General features: G+C 36.8%; 1 protein-coding gene across 4 annotated transcripts in view; it reads left to right on the forward strand.

The window, feature by feature from the left end:
• Positions 1-24,632, forward strand: part of LOC140154830 (activin receptor type-1-like) — an 84,471-nt gene that overhangs the window by 48,038 nt on the left and 11,801 nt on the right. For 3 of the 4 annotated variants that reach the window (XM_072177418.1, XM_072177419.1, XM_072177420.1), the window contains exons 2-7: positions 7,535-7,725; positions 11,777-11,930; positions 16,907-17,109; positions 18,366-18,465; positions 20,141-20,761; positions 24,235-24,365. In XM_072177418.1, coding sequence (XP_072033519.1) covers positions 7,535-7,725; positions 11,777-11,930; positions 16,907-17,109; positions 18,366-18,465; positions 20,141-20,761; positions 24,235-24,365 — 1,400 coding nt within the window. Of the gene's footprint in view, positions 1-4,460; positions 5,095-7,534; positions 7,726-11,776; positions 11,931-16,906; positions 17,110-18,365; positions 18,466-20,140; positions 20,762-24,234; positions 24,366-24,632 lie in introns of those variants that run through there. The other variant, XM_072177417.1, reaches the window with a different exon arrangement.

The following is a 24,632-nucleotide window of genomic DNA, read 5'->3' on the forward strand; positions in this document are numbered from 1 at the left end:
CAGTCAGGTCTTGTTGATTGTAAAAATTCAACCCACCTCAACTGGTCCCACGGTTTGACGTAGACTTTAAGTGTACAAAGTCATCATTGGTAGGACCAAGTTGAAGGTTGGTGTGTGTGCGGAACGGGTGTTTGTAACCCCCCCCCCCAACTGGGGACACACACATGAGAAACTAGCCTTCAATGCAGACACACAGGACCTGTGGACGTCCCTGGTTGCCAGAACATTCCAGGCTGACCCAAATTGCACATTATCAGTTGCCCGATATGTGACGGTCCCCGGTTGGATGGTGATTTCTCTAATGTGGCCCAGTTGGATAGTAAACAATTAAATGTGTGTGTCCCCGGTTGTATGGTGCTTTCTCAGATGTGTGAGTGCTTCCCCGGTTGCCGGCATTTACAAGTATTACTGGCGTGTGTGTTCAGCTGCACATTTGTCGGCCTAATAATGTGTAGCCTATTAATAATAGGTTGAGGTACATTTCAAATTTCTGTATTATATGAATTCATGTGTGTGGCCTATCAAATGTAAACAGAATTTTAAAACATTTCTCATAGACATCCAAATTGTTTCTCATCTACTGTAAAATGCAGGTGTGCCAGAAGTGTGTTGGATATGCTCATTGTCTTCAAGAAGTATGCACGTGTGTACGTGTATTGAGAATAGAAGCAAATAGGGTATCATAAAACACAAGGGTCCTTCACAAAAGTATACCAACACGTATCAAGAATGGCAAAGTGGATAAGCTCTTCATCTGTGTTTTAAGTGTTCTTAAAACTAAACTGATTGGACAAGACATTTTTGTAGAGAGACACTGTATTTTCATGACGTTTTATGAGCTCATTTGTTAGGTCCCCATTTATTTGAAGAACATGATAACTACTAATTGTTCATCTCAGGAAATTCTGCTTCAGTGTTCTGCTTCAGTTTCGTTGACCGGGCCAGCCAAACACCTGTGGCTACTGGTCGCCGATCCGGTGCTTGACACCCGACAGATCTGGGTTCGAATCCGCAGAGAAACAAACAACTTCTTTGTTCATCTTCTCTCTCTAAAACTTCCTTCTTTCCTTTCCAAGCACCAGAAAGCCCTTTCAGCATTAGGGTTGATAATAACATTTCGTACTAATTGTGTTTCTTACAATTTTATTAAGAAAAGTCAACATTAGATATTGCCAATATTTGACCTAGCTCACATTTTTGCAGTTTGTTTTAACATGTCTTTATACATCAAAATACAAAAACAACAGTTATAAACCACAACTATTCTTGTAGCAAGTAACTTAAGAGCACTGTCACAACAGGTTACATTTATTTGTTGTAACGATGTACTAAGTAAACAACAAAAACATCACTTTGATACATAATGGCAAATTAAAGGGAAAGCCCTATGTCGCCACATGCCATTAAGCGTAACCCTATAACAGCCAATCCAGCCATATATTATTTAAAAGGTTCTACTCATTTATAAGAGCTTTTGCAACTGTTGTTGAAATCCATTTGTAGACATTTTATCATTATGGTCAGTGAAAAGCACTCTATCTTATATGTGTATTACACAGTGGCTAAAATACTCATGCACTTGCTTCTGGTGTTAGGCACGAGCTCCCATCTACACCCAAATATACACCACCCCCCTTCCTATCAGTGGCGGCGCCAGGAATTGTTTTTTGTGGGGGGGCATTGAGGGGAAAAGTGAATTTCAGTGGGGCAAAATCAACAAATTTTGCGCATAATTGCCGCAAAAAGGGGAAATTTTCATAATTTTGGGTTTTTACTGTGGGGGAAACAGAGGGCAAGAGTTCTGACTGGGGGAATTTTCCCCTCATGTGCCCCCCCCCCATGGCACCGCCACTGCTTCCTATTGGGTTATGTGTTAGGGTTAGGTTAGACAATTGTGATGTTGAAATTAGCGTATAGTATTTGACATCTTGTGGCCATTATCAGTTGTGACAGACATACCGGCAACATTTTTGCAGCAAAAATTTTGCCTTAGACAGGAGTTGTGGTTTAGGAAAATGAAAATGTATACCAACTTTTTGTCAGAGCCATACCCTGCGAATCGCTGATCATCAGCATGATCAATGAAATGATCAACGCACCTCTTCCGTGTGTTCCGACAAGTTCTGACCACCTGAGTTTACAACAAGTGTTACTGACCATCTGTACGGTAGCTTTGTGACTGTATTACATGTGATGACAAGCTGAGGAAAGAAAAGGTGAAGAGAAGAGGGGGAGCATGAGAGGAAAACATTTGAGTTGATTTCATTTTGAGCCTTTTTGTCACACCTGTTGCTGGGTCTAATCCTCTCACAACACGCCAAGAACACTCCTAATATACAAAGGCCATACTGTTGATGATTGCCTCTTGTTTCTGTGCATAACATTCACTGTTTTTCATCTTTCTCTTTCATCTTTTCTTTTTAATGATGAGTTAACAAAATTGCGGCTGGAATCATTCTGATCAGTTGAATACTAGATTTTTATTTTTTTAAATGAAGGCAAATTTTGGTGTAATCTCTGATGGCAGAAAGAAGAACATATTTTTGATTTTTATATGTCAGGAAGATGCAAGTTCATTAATCATAGCGGAAACAGCGCGGAAATAGTAAAATGAAAAATTAACTCAGATATGATTTCAGCTTACCTTCCATAATTCATTTAACTTCCCTGATTATAGGTAACCAGTTTGAATTTGCTGCTCAATATGATCAGTGGAAAATGTTCAAGACTTGAATTTTGTATAAATGTCATTAATCTATGACCTTAAATTAGGGCACTCGGTTTCATATTTTGTACTATGATATCATGGACTCAAGTTTAACTTGGGTGTTGGTCCATTTCGTCAAATCTGTGGTGGTTATATGACCTGTTTTGCAGCCTAAAGGCCTGATCCATACAATGCAGAGTTAAGCCCATTCCAATCAGCCTTATGTTCAAATTAGCAACTTTATATTTTTATAACCCTACCACTACAATGTGGGAGCTGACCCAGGGTTTTTAATTGGGACACCTTAAAAATGCACTGATATGACATGGTACACGACTTGTGATAGCAGAAATTTTGAATGAAAAAAATGGGGGGAAAAGTGGCTGCTATAACTTACAAGAAAATCAAAAACACTATTTTTGATTTCATAATTCGTTCCTTCGTATATTATTGATTCTGTCGGATTGTTTTAAGTGAAATTTCACATGGAGCATAAGTTACTCTGACTGTCTTGAGTGTCATTGCACATTAGATAGCATTCCTAGTAGAACCTTTGGATGTATAAATGGTTAGATTTCACGGAATGTGCACAGAATTGCCATATATGTCATAGAATTTTATGCCCCTGTCATACCATCTTCGATTTTGTTACAGTATGCTGGAGAACGGTGAAACCTCTCTCGGGGAGAATGACACTTATGAGTCACATATGAGACTTATACAGTTACACTTGTTATAATATCCATGGAGGGAATTGCTTTCATTCATTCATTCTGTTAGAATTCCAATATGTGCCAAAGAATGTCAATTACCAAGTCTTCTCATTAAAGAAAATGTGCTCTATCTGTCAAAGTATGTGAATATTGAAATGAGCTATACCTCATGAACATGATGAATTGGGTTAAGTTTTTTATTAAGGGGCCTCCTAACATATTGTCTACTTACTTCAGCCACTTAGAATAAATGTGCTGCTTAAAAATTTATGTATAATTTTATGGTGATATTTGTATGATTTTTGTGACACTATTCAAATATCTTACCAAAAAGTGAAGACATTTAAAAGGGGAAAAAAGAAAAACGCTCATAGCAGTCTTGGCTTCTTCCAATCATTTCTCTAATTCTTTATCAGATTTCAAAACTTTCACAGCTTTGTAATGCATACACTACAGTAAACTTCATGGACCTTCTTTTTGCCCAGTTTAATATTTATTATCTTTAATATAGACATCATACCACCAATCCAAATTAATGAACACATGCAAAAAGTAAAGTATCTTTGGGACCCCCCCCCCCCCTAGAGTCCTATTATTTGTCCTCTATTTTCATTCAAATGTTATTCCTATATTCAAGGGCTGGCTTCAAACAGATATTCATCACACCATGTTCAGCCAAATTTGCTGAACATGATGAATATCTGTTTGAAGGTATTATATCTCATTACTAAATTGATTTATTGGTTAATTGATCCAATGAAAGAATCCCTAAATCCTGTTTGCCCATGAACTGGTTTTCGCCTCTCTATAAATATTATGCCCCGCAGGTGCAAAAACAAAGCTCATGGCAAAGAGAAAAGAAAGGCACCTCCCCTTTTATTTGAGGACCACTTAAAAATTAATGAGTACTTAGCACTGAGTACGATCCAGCTGTGTTGGCTCAGCTCACTCACTCAGTCACTCACAGTTGGCTAGCGAGCTCAGGTGGGCTGGGTGAATCCCTTGTATTGTTCAGAGGTGGTAAATAGGAGGGAGCTGCCCATTGGCAAAGGTGTTTTGCTTGCATGACTTTGAAATGAGCCTATTGGATTGGCCTATTGTGGTGGGTCTTGCTAAGTAATCCACCTGAGTTTTGAATGGATACCCACTCACTGTATAAGAGTGCAGTGAAGGGCTAGTCAGTTTTGATCTTTGGTAAACATCAGTCCAGCACGCATGAGGGTTGTTACTGTGTCTGTAGCCAGCTACTGGAATATTTATTCATCTCCATCACTCCATTTTGTCAGTGTTAGTTGGCAAGATGACTTCAAAGAGTGAACATATGTTGGATCAATGTTGATCACACTGTGATGGATGATGGTGGAGCAATCGAATACCTAGGATATTATTAATATGATGTACTTCATGAGTGGCAAATATGGAACTGAGTTTGCATATATTTTTGTGATTGTACTCTCACTGCATGGTTAGATCTACTATTTTCTCTCATCTGCTGTGGATTTATATACTTGGAATATTTCTACTGTTGAAGCCAAACCAATCATTGTGATCATTTGACTTTGTTGATGTCAGGCACCACCATGCCACCTTTGCCATGGATGAAATGGGAGGCTATACTCAAGCAAGAAGGACGTGTAGAATATGCAAATGACTATTCACAATTGGAAATAGATGGTATGATGTTATTTCATGGTATTCCATCAATGTGTTTGGGATTTTGAATTTGTCGCTGATACTGTTATCAACTTCCTCAATTTGATGATTTGGCTTTCAGTTTACTATACTAACATTGTATAGTACTGCTACCTGAGACCATTTAAATTCATTAAAAAATTATTTCAATTGTTTTTTTGTTGTTGTTTTTTTTGGTCATTTTGTTTTCTCAAATCATGTGATCCTAGGCCTATCAAAGGACCTTTTGAAAACATTGAGGGGTTAGTGCAATAGCTGCCCTTTGTTATGCTTATGTTTTTACCAATTGCTCAACATGCCATTTTTACCAATTGCTCAACATGCCAAGTCTAACAATATGACACCTGGCAGCTATGGGGCCTTCTTGATGAGAAATCCTCAGCAGCTGTATAAGGATTTTTCTGAAAAAGTACAGTACATTTACTTTAGTTTGTTTGCATTTTAGCATAGAAATATAAAGCTTTGAACCTTTCTTGTCTGAGCTTGTTTCAGATTTTGATCAACAGTTTAGGTGTACGCTGGTATGGATAAAATAATGATCAATCAACCCCCCATCCATGTGTAGCATTCAACAGACAGACAGACAAATTAATTGGTCAATTAGTGAATTCTAAAGGAGCACAGTGTGCTTGTTTCCTTTCTTCATCAATTTCTTTGCTAATCAATATATCCGACAATATTGGTTCCTTTAACTGTGTGTGCATGTGTACTTTCTCTTTTCACTGCATATGTGTGCAGGCACATGTACCCTGTGCATATCAAAATACTGAAACTAGAAATGGAATATTTGCCTGGTCTTTCAATTCAAGGTCCACTTCAACAATTGGTGTGTACACACAGAATGAGGAGAAAATATATGTTTAGGCATTCCAATTTAGTATTCATGACAGCTTCATACTTTTAAGTAGTTTCTGAAGAGCTGCAAAATGTTCTTTCCCTAATCTTGTTAGAGAGGCTGTAGTGAATAGAGTGATGTAAGCATCGTAAGTGGATGGTTTGTTCAGGGTTGCCAAACCACGCGATTTGGTAGCCCAATTGGGCGACTTTTGAAGATTTTCCCCGTGACTTTTGACAATTTCCTGTCCCATAGAAACCAATGGTTTTGAAATAATTTGGGCGACTTTTCAACATTGGCTCCCGCGACTTCCGTTAGTTTCCTGCCCCATAGAAACCAATGGTAAAGAGAAAAATTGGGCGACTTTTCGATTTTTTGACCCACGATTCGGGCTGAAATCTTTTGGCAACCCTGGGTTTGTTAGCCATGTGGAGTCACTAGAGTTTGATTTCTTGGAGCCAGCTTTACAGGCTAGTGCAATAATATTTGCTGACTTCCTGTACATTTTGAATATTTTACTGTACCTAAATATTTCAATGCAACACACAGATCTGAATTTCCAAGAAGATATAATTTAAGAATCCAACAAAATTAAAATTTTTAATATAATTTCCCATTGATGTTGACATTTAATTAAACTACTCTAAAGTAGTGGTTTTTTTGCGAACACAATATTTCATGATTTCCGACAGGGGGCACCTTTAAAATGATATTTTTATGTAATTCATGTCTCATCTAGCCTTTGTCAAAGACTACTCGCAATCAAAGGGGGGGAGTGGCAAGCCCACTATGGTTTCCAAGAGTGTTTGGTTCCCAGTAGTTACTCTCTGTCTCTCCCAATGGGTAATATAGGTACACAGTCTGTAGCACAGACTAGGTCTTAACAATTTATATGTTACTGTGACATTTTATATCCGCGTGCAACTGAACATCTCATAAAAAATGTTACAAATGTGAAGATACCGGTATAATTAGTGCTGAAACTATTTAGTATTACACATGTATTGTATTTAAAAGAAGTCTTTCCCTCTACTTTGCATTGTGGAAAACATGCACCGAGATTGTAAAGAAACTTCTTTTCTCTGGCTGGCTCTCTCAGTAACATAGGTTAACATATCATATCGCATGTCCACCATTCTCACATCCACAGTAATATCTACTTGTAACTCATCCCCAGAGTCATACACTGTGACTCAAAACTTCTTACTAATATCCACACATCCATCATCACCAAATATGTGCAAAAGTGAATTAAATGATGGAAAAATTGGTACGAATCGGGTCAAAACACAGGAGAGTATGAATATCATGCTCAGATACAGAGATGTTGAATCAATATCCAAGCAAGATGTGTCACACCAACTTATATCAAGTGTTCATATGAATGAGTCAAAGACAGCTGTTTCATCTTTTTTGAAATTATTAAAATAAATTTTATCTTAAACATTGTCCAGCATTGTCTGCTCCTGTCAAGCCAGAATTGATACATGTATAAAAAATGTGTGTACTCTGTTTCATGATGTCGGATATTTGTGATGGGCGCTTGTTTAATGGATTTTTTTCTTCTTTTCTTTTGTTTTTTTACAGCGGCTGGTCCCACAATGAGTACCAACACAGAGCCCGTCCTATCATACGCCAATGCCACTACTACCTCATTCCAGTGTGTATGCGATATAATCAGTTGTGGTAATGGAGAGAGTGAAACAACATGTACAGCGCAATCAAAATGCTATGCATCTCTTAGTATAAACGAGAAAGGACATATCGAGAGGAGAAAGGTGAGATTGGGGGTCATTTTTATGGGACACTCAAATATATTGTAAGCACAGGAAGAAACACAATTTGTGGGTGCGAATACTGCGCTCATGTTTTCCCTCTGTGCTTATTTATACCCCTGTTTATCCCATATCATTATGCAAGTAATAACTAACTCCTATAAAAGAGGTAGAGATGGTAGTGTTTACAAACAAAGGTTTTGGACTGGTCTATTGATTAGATTTAAGGTAACAGAATATCGTGGGCTCAGAATTACAAGGTTCTAACTGGCATTTTGGTGATTTTGCGATATAGCTGTTTTAAGTTCACACACAAAAAAGCAGAAAACAGCGTTTTAACTGGCACACTTTAAATCAAGTAATACTTTACAAAACTAGCCAAGTTATGTATCATGGGGATTTCAAAACTACCAGTATCTCAAAAAAATCCAAAATGATCTACCAAAACATCAAAATGTTAGTTATTACATAGTCGTAAGGCCAAAAAAAAAAATCTTGTTGTGTTGCCCTCAAGTGGGAAAATGGGAAATTTGGGTAGGACGGTCGGATTTCTTTTCTTTTTTTTTTAAACCTTCAGTTTTTAAAATCCCCTCAAATATTAAATAATGCTTCTTCAATTAGGGACATTTGTCAATTTTGACTTCTGGATACCTCTTAGACATCATTTAAAGACTAGTATTTCAATAAAATATTAATTTTAAGTGAAAAACATTGAGTTTTTGAACAAATCTGTAAAAATCATCATTCAAAAAAAAAAAAAAAAAAATTGCACCCCTGATTTTTCAGGATTTAGGGTCGGACGGTTGAGGGCAACACAACAATTTTTTTATTTTGGCCTAATTGTGAGCCCACGATATGACTACTTCACTGTTCAAGAGCCTCATGTCTGATTTGGCTTATGAATATAGTTATAGCACCTGCACTCTACAAAATATGATTATTGTATGCATACTGCTGGGCAAGGACCAATGACCGTTGCCGCCCACGGACTGGTCATGACGTCTCATGTCAACTCTTCTGTCACTTCAATATGATAATTCCTAATTGTAATAATCGTAAAATGGATTTCATCCTCATCGTCAGTGATGATGTTGGATGGTTATAGCAAAAATATAATATCAGTAAGGATGTTTTTGACAAGCAAACTGCTTTTGAATAGCAATTGTGATAAGGTAATGACCTAACCTTGTCCTTTTTAAAAACAGAAAATAACAAGAATGCGAGATTTAATTTCTTGTGAGTATTTTGTCTCATATTGTTCCTCACTCGTGACAGCATTAGTAGAAATATGAGCCGAATTATTAATGGAATACCACCCAACTGTATTCACAGTATTAGGCGGTTAATGTTACCAATTGTTGGCTGATCTAGAGTTCAGTGTCCCACCAACCATGGCCAACTGGAGCATTTTATGCAGATTTCTTTTCACCCTCACAAAAATAAATCCCCCATTACTATGAATGAGAAAAAAAATGTGCTATGTATATGCTATAAGGGCCTAGGGAGATCAACCTTTTTACAACTACTTAAGCAACCTTAAACAGCCACACAAAGGCACTCTTTTGGAACCATTGCTATGTGTGCCCAGCAAACTTGTGCAATTTTGAAGTAATGAATAGAAAAGGATTTATTTTTCTGGCACTTGCTGTCTAAAAGAACCCTACTCTGTTGTTGATCCCAAGTGCACACACATGTATAGTGTGCAGTGCTTAGCCAAAAAGAGACACAATGCCTTCATCCCATTTATATATTTTTTTTCTGCCATATTGGTATAGGTATGTTAAGATAGACAATGACATGAACTTCTCAGGAAAAATGAAAAGTAAAGTATAGAAAATTGAGAAGAAAAGAGAGATTAAAGTGTCACATTTTTGCACAACTGATTGATCGTTTTGAGTCATGCATGGTATCACTTTTACTGTTGTCTGTTCCCAGTGACAAATTTCTGTACACAAACCCATGAATTCAAATTGCAGAATTTGTTTAACAACTTTTCAATCAAGTTCAAAATATATACAAAAAATCCTAAATCATGAAGAAGTACCAGGGACCATATTTGTTTAGGTGTTGAATTTTGTCGGCATTGATCTTTTTTACAAAACGACGAATGCCGGTTCTGACAATTTTGCATCAAGCTACTAAGCCAACAGAGCTTCAAACACTTTTACACAAGGATACATTGCAAAGGCAATATGGGTACTGAAATTTTATATTTAGATATTCAAAATGCTAGCAGGGTGTAAGATGATGCGATATTTTGAAAGAAAACACATTATAAATACCATATTCTCACTCCAGAGTTTTTGAATTTTTGATTATTATTTGCTGGGAGAATTTGAAACTTTGTAGGTGAATTTTGTTGTACAAACTGTATAAAAGTAGATATTGTGAAGTAGAGTGCTTGTGATGAAGTACTGTACTATTCCCACTATGGTATTTCAAGGGGCTATCATCCTACATACATGTAAATGAACCAGGTGTCACAACTATAAATAGGATCAATATTGATCAATAAGGAAAGCAAAAGTCCAAACACTGTCATATAGATTGGGTAGAATTGTAGTATTGACCAGTGCTGCAACATTACTATTCATAAGGCCAATGGCCTCCTAAGAAAACCCAACTGAGCAGAAATTATTAGCAAAATCCTATTTAGGCTTCTAGTGTTTTCCTTTGTTTGAGGTGACAAACATGATATTGCTGTGCTGTGTTGATGCATGGAATGGACATGTGTGGTTATAATGCTATTGTAGTATGCAGACAAAATAATATATGTGTTCATGTCAAAATTAGAATCCAGGTCAAAAATCCATTTTGCAACTTTTTTTCCTGAATATTAACAGAACAAAATGTTGTTTGTTCCGTAGTCTTTATCCAATGAAATATTAAATACAAATAATGAATGTTTATGAGTGCAATGGTAAGAATACTTTCATGAGTTGAAAAATGGAATGTTCCATTCAACGAAGCGAATTTTTCAATGAATGAAAATATTCTTTCCATTGCACGAATGAAAAAACATTCATTATTTGTTTTATGTAACATCTAAGGTAGACCTAGACTAGAGACAAACTGACATCTATGTTGAATGACTCACTGCATCACATAAAAAATAGGAAACATTAAAGTAATGGTTTCAGCTCATTGTACATGAAATATAGCGCCTCGCTGAATTCCATATTATCCCCATTTAAGTTAGTTTAACTTCATGTGGAATCCATCAGTAAAGCCATTGACAGAGCCCTATCCATTAGAGCCAGTGTATTTATACCGCCTTCACACCTGAGATATGCCGTTTGAGATTCCTCTCTGTCATCGCGCCGTTTTAAAAAACCAGTGTGGTGACAAGTCAGCGCTGTGTTTCCCTTTGTTTTTATAACAGGTTGAGCTAACATTAAATGACAGTGTGCTAAGTCAAGAGTTTATAAATGCTTTCATTCATAAGATTAGTGCTGTCCGAATCTTGTCAGTGCTTGACTAGGGTTACAGTCAAAACTGATGAAGATATGTCATGTGGAGATAGGTTCACCTGATTTTAAAAGGCATCATTGTTTGTTTTTTGTGTTTTTTTATTAAATATTAAGAATAAGAAATCCATTCTTCTTCCAGGCTTCCTAAATCAGGATCCAATCATTAATTTCATCACATACACCAGTCATGCACTGACCTTAACCCTCAAAATATTTTGACCAATGGCTAATCCCCCTCCTGTCCTGATCCTAATACTTTAGGTCAAGAACTTGCCCCTTTTTCTAATCCCGCTCTTATATATAATCCTCTGTGAAGTTTTAACCCTACATTCATCTTAGGGCTACTGAAATAACCCTGACCTGAGATGAACTGTTGGACTGTTGTCTTTGTTTTCATTCTCTTTTCTGACTTTATAGTGTATTTCTGACCCGACCTTCTCATATGTCATGTCATGAGCACCATTCTTCAATATGTTCTATTCACTTGGCGTACACAGTTGTGTAGAATTTCAATACATTGTATGTGAACTGTATTAAATTGCTAAACGTGTGTGTCTTTAATTTTTCTTTTGCCTTCCGTACAGGGTTGTCTCGACAATGATCAGAAAAGCCAAATGTACTGTGGTGGTCGGGGTACATACTCAGAAAATGTCGTTATTAAATGCTGTGAAGGGGACATGTGTAATGAGAATATTAATCCAACATTCCCACCAGAACCGGCACCTTCAGCACCTACTGGTAAGTATAGGTCAGAGGTCAAAGGTCCTCAGACCAGAGCTTGTACATGTACATGTGTGATAGACTAGAAAGTCAATGAACAAGAAGATCCTACAGGGTGTCCCAAAAAAAAGAGGCCCCACATTGCGCCCTCTTTTTCTCCTATTTCTGAAACGTTGATCAAATATATTTTGGTATGTAAAGAAACCCTAAATCGTTAGCTTTAATAAACCAAAACAATTCTTTCAATCGGCTCACAATTTTTGAAGATATGCCCTCTTTAAGAAATGTACCCGTTTTTCACTCTGTCCACGGATGAGGTTTGGCTACATCAAAGATTTAAACGAAACACAGGGTTAATGACATGGATAGATAATAGCATAAGTCTTGGGAAAGCATTCACTATAAGCGAGGATCACCAGCTAGCTTCAAACATCTTCGCAACCCAGATTACTGCTGCATTCGCAAGTATCCGGCGCACAAGGCCTTAAGGATGGTATGCAAGCGCAATTAATGCAACGAGAACTAGGGCTGAAACCTGTATTCGTCACGGAGGCAACCAGGTAGAGGGCAGAGCAGCACAGTAAACTCACTTCAAAAGAACCAAAGACAAACTAAACAGCCCTTTTCAGGGCTACCTTTTATTCCAAAAAGAGAAATGACTTATGTTGTCAATAAAAAGAAAGCAAGAAACGAGAAAAACATAAGTAATTGCAGGTATAGCAAAAGAAGTCCCATCCCACATCAATTTCGCCCAAATTAATGACACTTAACAAAATCCATAACCCATAAGCCCACCGGTAAGGCCCATTCCCTTAAATAAAGTTGTTATTTTATAAAGTTATCATCGAGGAATGTTTTACATTCATGCATGATATATGCACTTTTTAATCTTTGAAGTAGCCAAACCTCCTTTGTGGACAGAGTGAAAAACGGATACATTTCTTTAAAAGGACATATCTTCAAAAGTTATGAGCCGATTGAAATAATTGTTTGGGTTTATTAAAGCTAACGATTGTAGGTTTCTTTACATACCAAAATATATTTGATCAACTTTTCAGAAATAGGAGAAAAAGAGGGCGCAATATGGGGCCTCTTTTTTTTGGGACACCCTGTATTAAATTGCCTCTGCCTTTGATGACATTCATGATGTGTTACTGTAGAGTCAGATTAACAAGAAAATATTGAAACTCTTATGTAAAGAAAAATCATGAAATGTGCCATAATTGTACCATAATATTAGTCTCTATGGTTCCCTTTGGCTTTATCTATAACGTGACCCTTTGCACGGTCATCAAGTGCATGTTGCGTGAATGCCCTTTTGCACATGCGTTTGCACAGAGAGCCTCGTTTTGGTAGCAGGATGGCGGAACCATGCCAAGGTTCAGTAGTAGTTCTAACCAAATTAACATTAAATTAAGACCAGGAGAGCTCATAATCCACCATGCCATGTCTGTTGCTCTGTGCTGATTACACACTATTTTAAAAGCATTGCAGTTCTCCTGGTCAAATTTCTTTGATCAAAGCAAAGAAAGGTTCCTTGCAGGTGCTGCACAAAGAACAAACAGGATGCCCCATCTTCACACCCACACTCAAGGTTTATTTCCATAACCCGGACCCCACAGAGGGCAATCAGTTCAACTTTGGAACATAAAATCCTGAAGTAAACCTGAAGATAGCCGAAATATTAGAGGAAGTTCAAGTAAACACAGGTAGTAAGCCAAGCTGGGAATCTTGTGGTTGCTGGGGGAGAGGAAGGGTTTAATAAGAGTTCATGATATGGATGACTGAGACACTGATGAATGATGGATCCCCTTGCTAAAAAACTTGGAAATGTTCTTTCTCAATATGATTACTTTAAATATTTAGAGTTGTGGCTAAATTAACCTTGTTTATCAATATCTGTTTGGTAAATACTGTAGGTTGACCTAGAAAAATACACTTGCAGGTGTCTGCAATAAAAACATCCAGGCCCATTTGTTATTCCAATAAAAAATGAATTATGTGAATATGCACTCAATATAATATGATTGATGTTTATTACTTTCCTTAACAGAATCCCACACTTTGGTTATGGTATTTAGATTAAAAGAAATAGTAGGACCTGTTTTGTATAATTATTTTGTAAGATTGAATGAATTTCAACTAGAAGTTATCAAAATCTAAATGTATCCATGGGCCTCTAAATCCTGACTTCCAGTGTCAACCACTGTATGGAAACCTTAGCTTAGTACTATCAGTTTGTCATCATGTCTGAGGTGTTTAGCCAGTAAAAGGGCCACAAAACCTGCTGATATTCCGTTAATAGCCAAAGAGGAAACCAGCAGAGACAATGTCCTGTATGACAGAGGAAGATAACAGTTGAAGTGATGATCGAATGCATAGAGACTTGAATGGTTTCTGAGACAGATCATGAGGTCAGCAGTGTCCAGGAAAGGTCATTAAGGGCACTGATTAGGGAAGATGCCACTATTGCAAGGCCCTAAAAATTAAGTGTCTTTTAATTAATTTAAAAAGAATAATTTAGATAAGCCCTTATGCAACCAGAGCAACTGACCTGCGTTGATGTCTAGTTCATTGACCCTTAATATTTTGAGAGGGCGAAAACACTCAATTTTGTTTAATTGTGGATGCTTTTTCCTATTCTGTCGGTCCAACATCCGGGCTATCTCTAGTCTCGGGCCCAAACTGCATGTGACTCACGGTTTGTTATGAACGATAGAAACCGGCTGTGAAGGAGGTTACATAGCGATGTTGTTGGAGTGACATTCAATTCCAGAAAAAAAAACACTCGACCATGGAATTTAATTTCAAGTTTGTCAGTATATACACGGTAAATCCTGTAAGTTTCTTCCACTCTGTAGCCTTAAAAACGGTTGTTTGATTCCATTGACTATTTGCGATCGAAATTTACACAACACCAATGACAGAAATCATCAACAAAAATCGAATCAAGGACTTGTTTTCACTCGACCGTGAGTCGCATCATCAACCGGAAGTGACGTGACACGGACCGACAGAATAGTTTCCTAAAATTTGGGTGCTTTTTCCGCGACCCTACTATCTTTGTTATAAAGGTTTAAGAGAAAACAGTCTCTTTGTTTTCAGAAACTGATAATCTCATTCTCAAACTACATGTTGTTATTTTTTAAATGGAATAAAATTGGTGCAAGAAGATATCTATGTCGCACACTTCAACTGGCAATACAAGTGTACAAAACTAATTTAGGTATAATTCAGAGTGCAAATTTTGACATAAAAGTGTCAAAAATTTGAATAAATAAGGTGTGAGTAACTCTAAATTAGTATTTGTTGAGGAAACAAGAAATGGGGTTGGGGAAAACACATGGCATATTTCATGTTGGGTTGTCATGTCAACCGTCGCGCCAGAGCAATAAATGCTTTCCTCCGTAATCGGATCACGGATACGAGAAGGTGTTGATGTGTCTCCCGGTATTCATGCCCAAGGTGTGCTGTGAAGATAACATATTGGGAATTTTCTTTGTAGCACTAGAGACTTACAAAGCAAGGGCAATGTAAATAGACCATGAGATTATTCATAATGCAAATTATTGCTTTGATTGCAACTTTGCATGATCTAGATTTGATCATGTCCAAAATTGAAAAAATAATTAAACATATTGAGAATAAGTTTAATTTTCTGAGCTTTTTGTTCTAGTGACATTGGGCTATTCCATTTGAAATCCACACTACCCATGTGGAGGATTTTGGAAATATCTTCCACTGAGGGGAGTATGTTTTTCAAATGTAATTGGTCAGTGTTAATCATTCTGAAACCCATACTCACCCTGTATTATAGCTTTACCTATATCTTAAGAACAGGAGTGAGTATTTCAAATGGAAGTTACCCAACTGTCTATTCTACTTGAAATTCATACTCCCTCTCTGAAAGACTTTCTAAGCTAAATCTTCCGCAGGGGTAGTGTGGATTTTAAATGGAATAGCCCATTTTGTGCTAGCAGCTTGCATCTCATGGAGATGCTAGACTGGTCTGTGCACAAAATGACTGTTTGCCAGCATTTGCATGTTGCAAAGAATTGAGAATCTTTTAGCTGAAAAAGCATACAACTGCATTTCAATGAGTGTACTGGGTCAAAAGTTCATCAAAAACTCCCAGAGCCCCTTGCACCTGGCTCAGTAAAAAAATGAAACAAAAGCCAAGGTGGTGGTGTACAAACACAAGGCAACATTTATTCATGTGGCATATGTCCTTTAGTATTATTATGGTGCCTTGAGCTCTGTGCATCCTCCTCACAATGTCCTGACCACCCATTGGTACTAGTCTCTCCCATTGTAAAAGCAACATGAATGTTCTTTACACCTTGATTTGCAGTAGCACATTGTAACATGATTTGAATGCTCTGTATGCGCAAGAGACTACATGTACAAGTTTGGGTGCTTGCTTTTATAAACTCTTGTGTGGGGATATTGCTGTTGATGACGTCGATCACTTGTCAAGTAGAACGTGACAGTAAATTGTCAGGGGGTCATGCCATGATTGACAGATATCTCTTTTTGACAGTTTTTCAATTTTTTTTTTTTAGCTACAAGTTGAGGTTAAACATCACTTGTAATTCCCTAGGATTTAGTTCAGGGTCATACTCACATGTCATGTTAAAGATAACAGAACATGTTCCAAATCATTCATTAGCCAATAGTACTAGTAGAAGTGTAAAATCAAGTATTAGAAGATGACACATTGCCTTTCATGACATAATTGAAAGAAATGTGCATGTTTAATAATATTATAGAATGTGTAAGCAATTGTTTTCTTCTAATTAACTAATTGATGTGTGAAGTCTAGAACTAAGCATATCTTGCATATATCCAGTCATACCCTGTTGTATATTTTGATCAGAAGTCAGAACCCAACCCCCTCCCCAAAACCATTCATGACATTGGTCACTGTAAATGTTGAATATTTTGCTTATATGGAAAGATAACTGTGAATGATGTGTGTTTTTTTCCTTTCACAGAACAAGCCTATAATGTACCATATCTAGTCCTTGCCGTGGTTGGACCAGTTGTAGCGTTAGTCCTCGGTGTGGCATTCTTAATATTCTTATTCAGAAGGTTACATAAGAAACGAATGCGTGAATTTGCAGCACGGGATGCGGAGTTTGCACATCATCTTGACAATGACCTTAGAGCAATACCGGCGGGAGACAGTACTCTAAAGGTAAAAAAACAACAGATTTTTATTTGTTATGTGGACAAGATTTTGTCGAGAACTTGGTAAACTTTGAACAGTCATTTTTAAAAGCTTACATGTACTTTGTGTACACTTAGCTACAAGTGGCATAGGCAACGGAAAAAAGTGTTGCCCTCCTCTTGTCTTTCCTGTGGGATGCTGGCAGCCTGATATCTAAAAATGTTAGGGTTTTTTTTGTACATTTTTAAGCCATTTTTGACCATTTCATCAAAGTATGTCCTTTTGAAAATTGTTGTTCCCCCTCCCTCTTGAAAGGTCCTGACTTTGCTACTGTTGGCTACATGTAGTCCAAGTTGGAAACCATTGTGCACTGTTTTAGATAACCTTGATAATGAGAGTGAGACCACTTGGACTTGGGTTATTTGCCGTAGTGAGAGTCATTTCCGTGCACATGTTTTTTAGTGTTACTATGTCATGAAAGTTAAACATGACATTAAAGAATGACTAATATTATGTATCCTCCAGAAATTATCTTTGACCTGTTTCATACCAAAGGTTGCAGATGTCAATAAATGATCACTGGGTGTGGGTGGGGCCAATATGAGATTATTTCACACATTTCTATCTTAAAAATACACTGGGCACTGTCATGTATTCCATAACTATTCTATTTACACACCGAAAACAAGGAACTGATTTTGCAAATTAGCAGTAAGTTATGAACACTCTTATTCATCAAATACAATAATTGTTTACTTTTTTGACCGCATGGAATATGTTACTGTACTTTTCATTGCTTTTTGAATATAAAAGACCCAGGGAAAACAAGTGACCATAATTCATTAAAAGAATGAAGTATGTGTACTTCATCCATAAGGTACCAGCACAATTTATTCTGCCATCATTGAGAAACATCCGAATCATTTTGCTTTAACAAGGGTGTGACCGCAGCGCAGGTCCTTTTAGCACTTAGATTGTAATTATCCCCAAACAGCTCCCAATTTACACCTGGGTGGAGGTAAAGCACCTTGCCTGAATGTACAACATGTTGGCAATTGGGGTACCACAACCTCGCCACATCGCTGAGGAGTACCGCATCGCCACTGTGCCGATCAGAAGTACTTCCAGTGTTTGGTTACCAAGGAATTTGTTTTCAATCACTGACTGCTTCTATATAGTCTATATGACAGTAAAACAACCTGTAATAATTTATTTAAAACTCAAAAGTCAATTACTCTACCTCAGCTGATTATTCAATAATATATTTTTTTTGCATGATACAGGACATGTTTGACCATTCAAACACATCAGGCAGTGGATCTGGTCTACCATATCTTGTACAGAGAACAGTAGCACGGCAAATTACTCTTGTTCAGCAAGTTGGTAAGTAACTCTGAATGCTTGACACACCCCGTCACATGCATACTTATCACAGACTAAGTTAAATATGTTCCCTTGGTTACAGAATTTCTACGAAATCATAAGCTGTGTCAGTTATACATTTATGAAAAAAGCTCGTATCTTTTTCCCCTGATATCAAAAGTGCATTGGCAGCCATAGTATCAGACAAGTTGAACTATAATGAAACATCAGTGGGTTTATCGGGGGAGGGGGAAACAATGTGTGTCAAGATTAAAATCAACCCTCTTGATGACCAAATTAAACAACCAATCAAATTGGCACGAGCCCATTACTGTAAAATGATCATTTGACCACAATTTTGATAAACTATGAACGATACAATATTGTGTAGGTTCATAAAACTATTTAATATCATATTTTTACTAAATGGAGAGCATTCAGTTTACAGGAAACGGTTAATTTACTCCGTGTATTAATGACATGAAATATATTTGTTGTATAGAAAATTGAAACATGTCATGTAGAAAAATGCACAATGATTTCAACAATGCATGTTGCTATGTTACGTGCAGGAGATCAATAAAATACTGCAAACTTACATCCCATTTATGAAATGTGGCAATTGCTGTTTTTAGCACTTAGCATGAATGTGATGAACATTTTTCATACAACATTTACCAAGTCTAGACGAGTGTGAAACTAGCTAGACAGTAAGTTATTGAAAGTTATGTAGGAAAACACATGCTTTTATTTTAATGCATGGTTTGCTAATTCGACATTTAACTTGAGTGTGCTTGGATAAACACAGAATGTGATGCTTCATGTTAACCAGAATGCAACGATTTTAAGATGGGTAAATAGTTGCGAGTGAAAAATAACATGAGTCTTTGCTTCGTTAAGTGAAAATCTTTTCAGAATAAACACAGAGAGATCATTGGTATTTATGTTTCTAGGTATGTAAGTTTCTACTTAAGTCATGCATTCTATTACCTTCAGTTTTCTCTGCACCCTTCTAATGGAAATTCGTAGTATGCTTGTTAAAAAACTCAAGCACACACAAAATGCTGCAGAAAGCTGAATCTTGGTCAGCGATCCAGTTACCACGATAGGAATTACTTTATTCCGTGTGGAGGTAACTGGATCGCTGACCAAGATTCTGCTTGCTGCCGAAATTCTCATCAAACCATTGTGATTTCCCCTCCTGTAATTTGGTATTTCCTTGTGACTTTTTATTTTTTCATTTGACTGTGTTCTTCAAATTATATCTTGAGATGTCTTTGCATTTACATGTACCAGAGAGGATATTTCATACCATAGCCACATGCAGTCAGGGGTAGCGCTAGGCTGCATTTGAGGGTCCCGGACTCACCAAAATACAGTTCGGACCCCCTATTTGTTTCTGCAAGTTCAGGGGTCCCTGCGGACTCTGGAGTGTTTTGTTCTAGCGCTACCCCTGCATGCAGTTAAATTTTAGAAGAAGTGTTTCATACGAACTGTCATAATATTTAAATATCAAAAAAAAATTAACAGTCGCCATGGATGGCAATTCTCTTTTAAGTAAAAAGTTTAAAACAAAACAAAGCAGGGGCTTAAGACTTAGCATTTCTACTTCTCTATTTTAAAGTAGGACTCAACCTCTATTCTTAATCTGTTGCCAAATAATGACTTATTAACAAAATGATATGTGTTCTTGCAGGCAAAGGTCGGTATGGCGAAGTATGGAGGGGCATGTGGCAAGGAGAAAGTGTGGCAGTCAAGATATTCAGCTCAATAGACGAGAAGTCATGGTTTCGAGAAACCGAAATTTACAACACAATCATGTTACGGCACGAGCATATTCTTGGATTTATAGCGTCGGACATGACGTCAAGAAACTCTTGCACACAGCTGTGGCTGATCACACACTACCATGAATATGGTTCTTTATATGACTATTTAAACAGAAATGTTCTTGACGCACCTTTAGCGTGCCGACTGGCACTGTCTGCAGCCAGTGGACTTGTGCATCTACACACAGAGATCACATGTAACAATAGCAAACCTGCCATTGCACACAGAGACATCAAAACTAAAAACATCTTAGTGAAATCGAACCTAACGTGTTGCATCGCCGATTTAGGACTGGCGGTGATGCACACACAAAAGGAAGATGAGATAGACATGGGGTCAAATAACCGTGTTGGTACAAAGCGGTATATGGCTCCTGAGTTACTGGAGGAAACAATGAATGTGTATTGCTTTGAGTCATTTAAGAGAGTTGATGTATATGCCTTTGGATTGGTGCTGTGGGAAATAGCAAGGAAATGCCAAGCTAATGGTAAGAATGATTCTATTTTTTTGGGGGGGAGGTTTGTGTAGTTAATGCAGGTTATGATTCCGACTTGATAGAACTAACATAGGTTGTCAAGCTGATGCACTGATTGGACACACCCAGTAACCAAATGGGCTATTCTACTTAAAATCCATATCCACTATGGAAGACATGACCTTAATCTTCCACACAGGGAGTGTGAATTTCAAATGGGATTTACCGGAATGGGTGACTCCATTTGAAATTTGCCCTGTAGGTGATTAAGGTCATGTCTTCCATAGGGGGTATATGAGTTTCAACTGGAATAGCCTAATATGACGCTAGAAAATGGAGCAAAATAAAAATTGCCAGAATGCTGTGTTCTTCAAAATGTAAGGAAAGTTATGATCTTAGGAGCTTACCAACAGAAATGGGGAAAAAAACCAGGTTATTCTAGACCATACACTGCATGGTAGTATAATTGCTTCCCCAGAAACAGGTATTACCCAGGAATGGCATGGCAGCTTGCACAGAATAACTCATATATAATAAAAAATATTTCAAATTAAACCTAGTAAAGTAGTTGTGAAGTACACTACAGGATATGAAGCATGTTCATAAGTATGAAAGTGACTTTGTAACTTCCGAGATAAGAACATGTACATGTGTTTCCTGTAACATCCGCAAAATTGTAGAAGTTAACTTGACAGCTGTTATGTGAGCGCATTTGTTGCGGGTTTCACATTAGAAGAGAGAATTTGAAAGCCAGAATGTTATTGATATCACATTGAGGGTGCATCTTGGGAGTGGGTCAGATTGTCTCTTTTTTCTGACCCCACTACCGGGCGAGATACTGGTGGAGAGAATGCTCGATTAGTAACAAAAAATAAAATATTATTTACATGATGTTGCTGCTAAAATTTCAAATAGATGTAGAAATGATGACAGGTGAAATGTGCTACACATAAAAGTAATTAGGTGTTTGTACGCGTGCTGTTAGGGAACATACCAAATGTTTAATGACATCCTATAAAACAAAAATTGTTTCATCAGAAGAAGGGGGTCAAAATGTTCAATATTTCACACAAGGTTTCAGGAAGGTAGGGGGTAAGCCTCCTAACAAAAGCACTTTCGTTTCTAGGACATCATCCAACTTTTGGTTTGTCTCCTTATATAATATAATATAGATCATAAACAATATTGTATAAAGGGCATTGAAATATTGGTGCATGCGAAAGTCACTACTAATTTGTGAATTAAAATTAAGTGTCACAGCCATCGTGATGTATAGGCTTGTGATGATGAATTTGATGATACAGGGTGTAAAAGGACACAATGTCAAAACACTATTTCCCTACATACAGAATTATCTTATTTTATATTTCTCTTGATAAATTACATGTTTAGACAGATGTAGATATAATTTGTAGTGTTTCCATCAAGATCATAGCAAGACTAAATGCAAAGAAATATAAAATCATGTATGATAAGCTTGCATACTGTCAACGATATGTATACATCTACTGTTCTGTCAGTAATTTGCACTGCAACTATCCCTTGAAATGCAAATCAATTTTCAGTTCCTCAGAGCAATAAAATGCGGTTCAGCAAATTTACCTCAAACATTAACCAAAAAAACAAAATGGTAAAATCTTCAATATCACAAATTGACCGCATTTTTTTCTTGTTCTGAGAAATGTTCATTCCTGACCACCGTTGTTTACTGTGTAAACTTCACAAGCAAGCAACAGGATATTGGGGAGTAGCTCTGGCTTTTCGTGCCACCCTGTTAAATTATATTAAATTGAATAGGAAGAGGATAACTTGTAAATGACTAGAGTAATAAGTCATCTAATGTGTACGAGTAATCAACGTTGACAGCTAAATACAGAGGTTAATTCATATTCTGGTGTAGAACCTGCAGCTAAATTAGACCGAAATTGATGATTAAGTAACATCTTTAAGGTTGCATTTAAGGGTATACGAGGTATAATTGTTGGTCAAAGCAGCCAAAAAAAAATTGATTTTCATTATCTGAATCAATATACCGCATTCGTCCGAGTATAGTCCCACGTTTGAGTATAGTCCCACCCCCCATTTTTCGAAAAATTCCAGATAAAAAAAAATGCATTCAAATTCAATGCATTTTGAAATCATTAATAGAGTATGACATGAATACAAATTATAAATTTTCATATTAAAAATACAAAACATCTTGAAATTTTTTTTTTTTTTTAGGTCAACCATGAATGATCCTAGCATCTAGGTCTAGGTCCAGGGACACTGCAAAACCGGGAAAAAAAACTTTTAAAAAAAAAAAAAAAATTAAATTCGAGTATAATCCCACCCCCCAATTCTGAAAAATGTTCACCTAAAAAACGGGTGGGATTATACTCGAACCAATACGGTATTATTGAAAAATAACACTTTGGTGTTTTGCAAAAGTTCATTCTACAAATCATATACTTTGAAAACTTGCTTATTTTATTGTTATTTAGTTATACGTTTTACAAAAGTGTTGTTGTTTCAGCCCTCTTTGCAACATAACTCAAGAACCACAGGACCTACAAAAGTATATCTGTGATATTTGAATTCTTCTACACGCTCGCTATGAATTGAGCAATGCAATTCTCACTACCATTCGCAAGATGCTGTGAACTACATTGTTTTTGCTGCTTCGACCAACAATACATCGTATACCCTTAAGCCTTTCAAACTGTAGCTTGTTTTAAGTGTATTAGGAAATAGTGAATTATGTGCAATTTTAAAACCAAATTTATACTAGGATCATAATTAATGAAGTTGGTATATGTGTGTTTATTGTGAAACATTCAAATTTCTTTGAATTCCTACCCGCACTCAAACTATGGTCTTTAAAACATACAGATTCATACATAGTGGCGGAAAATGGTAAAATGGCAAGCAATTTAACTAATCAACATTGTTTTGTTCCGCATAATTGATCAATGGAAGCTGAAAGTGCTTCTGATGGAACAAGTTCCTCATGACTAACATTACATATTGTTTGCAGCAATGTGTATTGATTTTTCTCTCATTTTGCAGCTTGCATCTTAGTGCAAAAATAATGTGTTCTGAATATGTCAAATGATGCAGAAAAAAAGTGATATTTGGGTCAAAGGGAATTATGTCATTGATTTTGCTATTGGCTGCATACAATGTGCTATGTTGTGAACAGCAATCATATGGGATACATTCATGTTGCTAAACACTTTGACAAAACCATTTTTCATAACAATCGATTGAATATTTTAGAACTTGTGAAGATTTCTTGTATGAAATTGATTATTGCTTTGGAGTAAATAGAAAGCATTGTCTTTTTCAATGTGTCAAGTTTTGGTGCGTTTTTTAAAAGAAATGTGCATTGGAAAATAAGAATTTTTAAAAAGTTAATTTTTTCCAGATTTAACTGTTTTATAATCAAAATATGCCAAACTTGTTCGGTTGTTAATTGATAAATTAAATTATTTTTTTATGTACAGGAAAAGTAGAGGAGTACCGACCACCGTTCTTTGAATATGTACCCAGTGACCCCAGCTTTGAGGAAATGCGTAAAGTAGCATGCGTGGAGAGATTGCGTCCAAGCCTCCCCAACAGATGGTCCAATGACACGGTAAGTTTGAGAGAGGAAGAGCATAATTTAGTGATCGTAAATTGATGTGGACAGGTGACATGGTTTGGTAGTTCTTGACCAGACCAGAGAGAGCAGTGACCCGAGCAGGACACTGGAAAATAAGGATGAGTTAGATTATTTAGTTGTTAAGGCGAAATATTTTGTGCATACTGAGCGATTGATCTCTATTTCAGATGTTGCTGATCGGTATTAAAGTGCATATTGGGATATCCCGTTAAAATCCACACACCCCTTGTGAAAGATTGT

Source organism: Amphiura filiformis, chromosome 6, assembly GCF_039555335.1.
Source record: "Amphiura filiformis chromosome 6, Afil_fr2py, whole genome shotgun sequence".
Lineage (NCBI taxonomy): Eukaryota > Metazoa > Echinodermata > Ophiuroidea > Amphilepidida > Amphiuridae > Amphiura > Amphiura filiformis.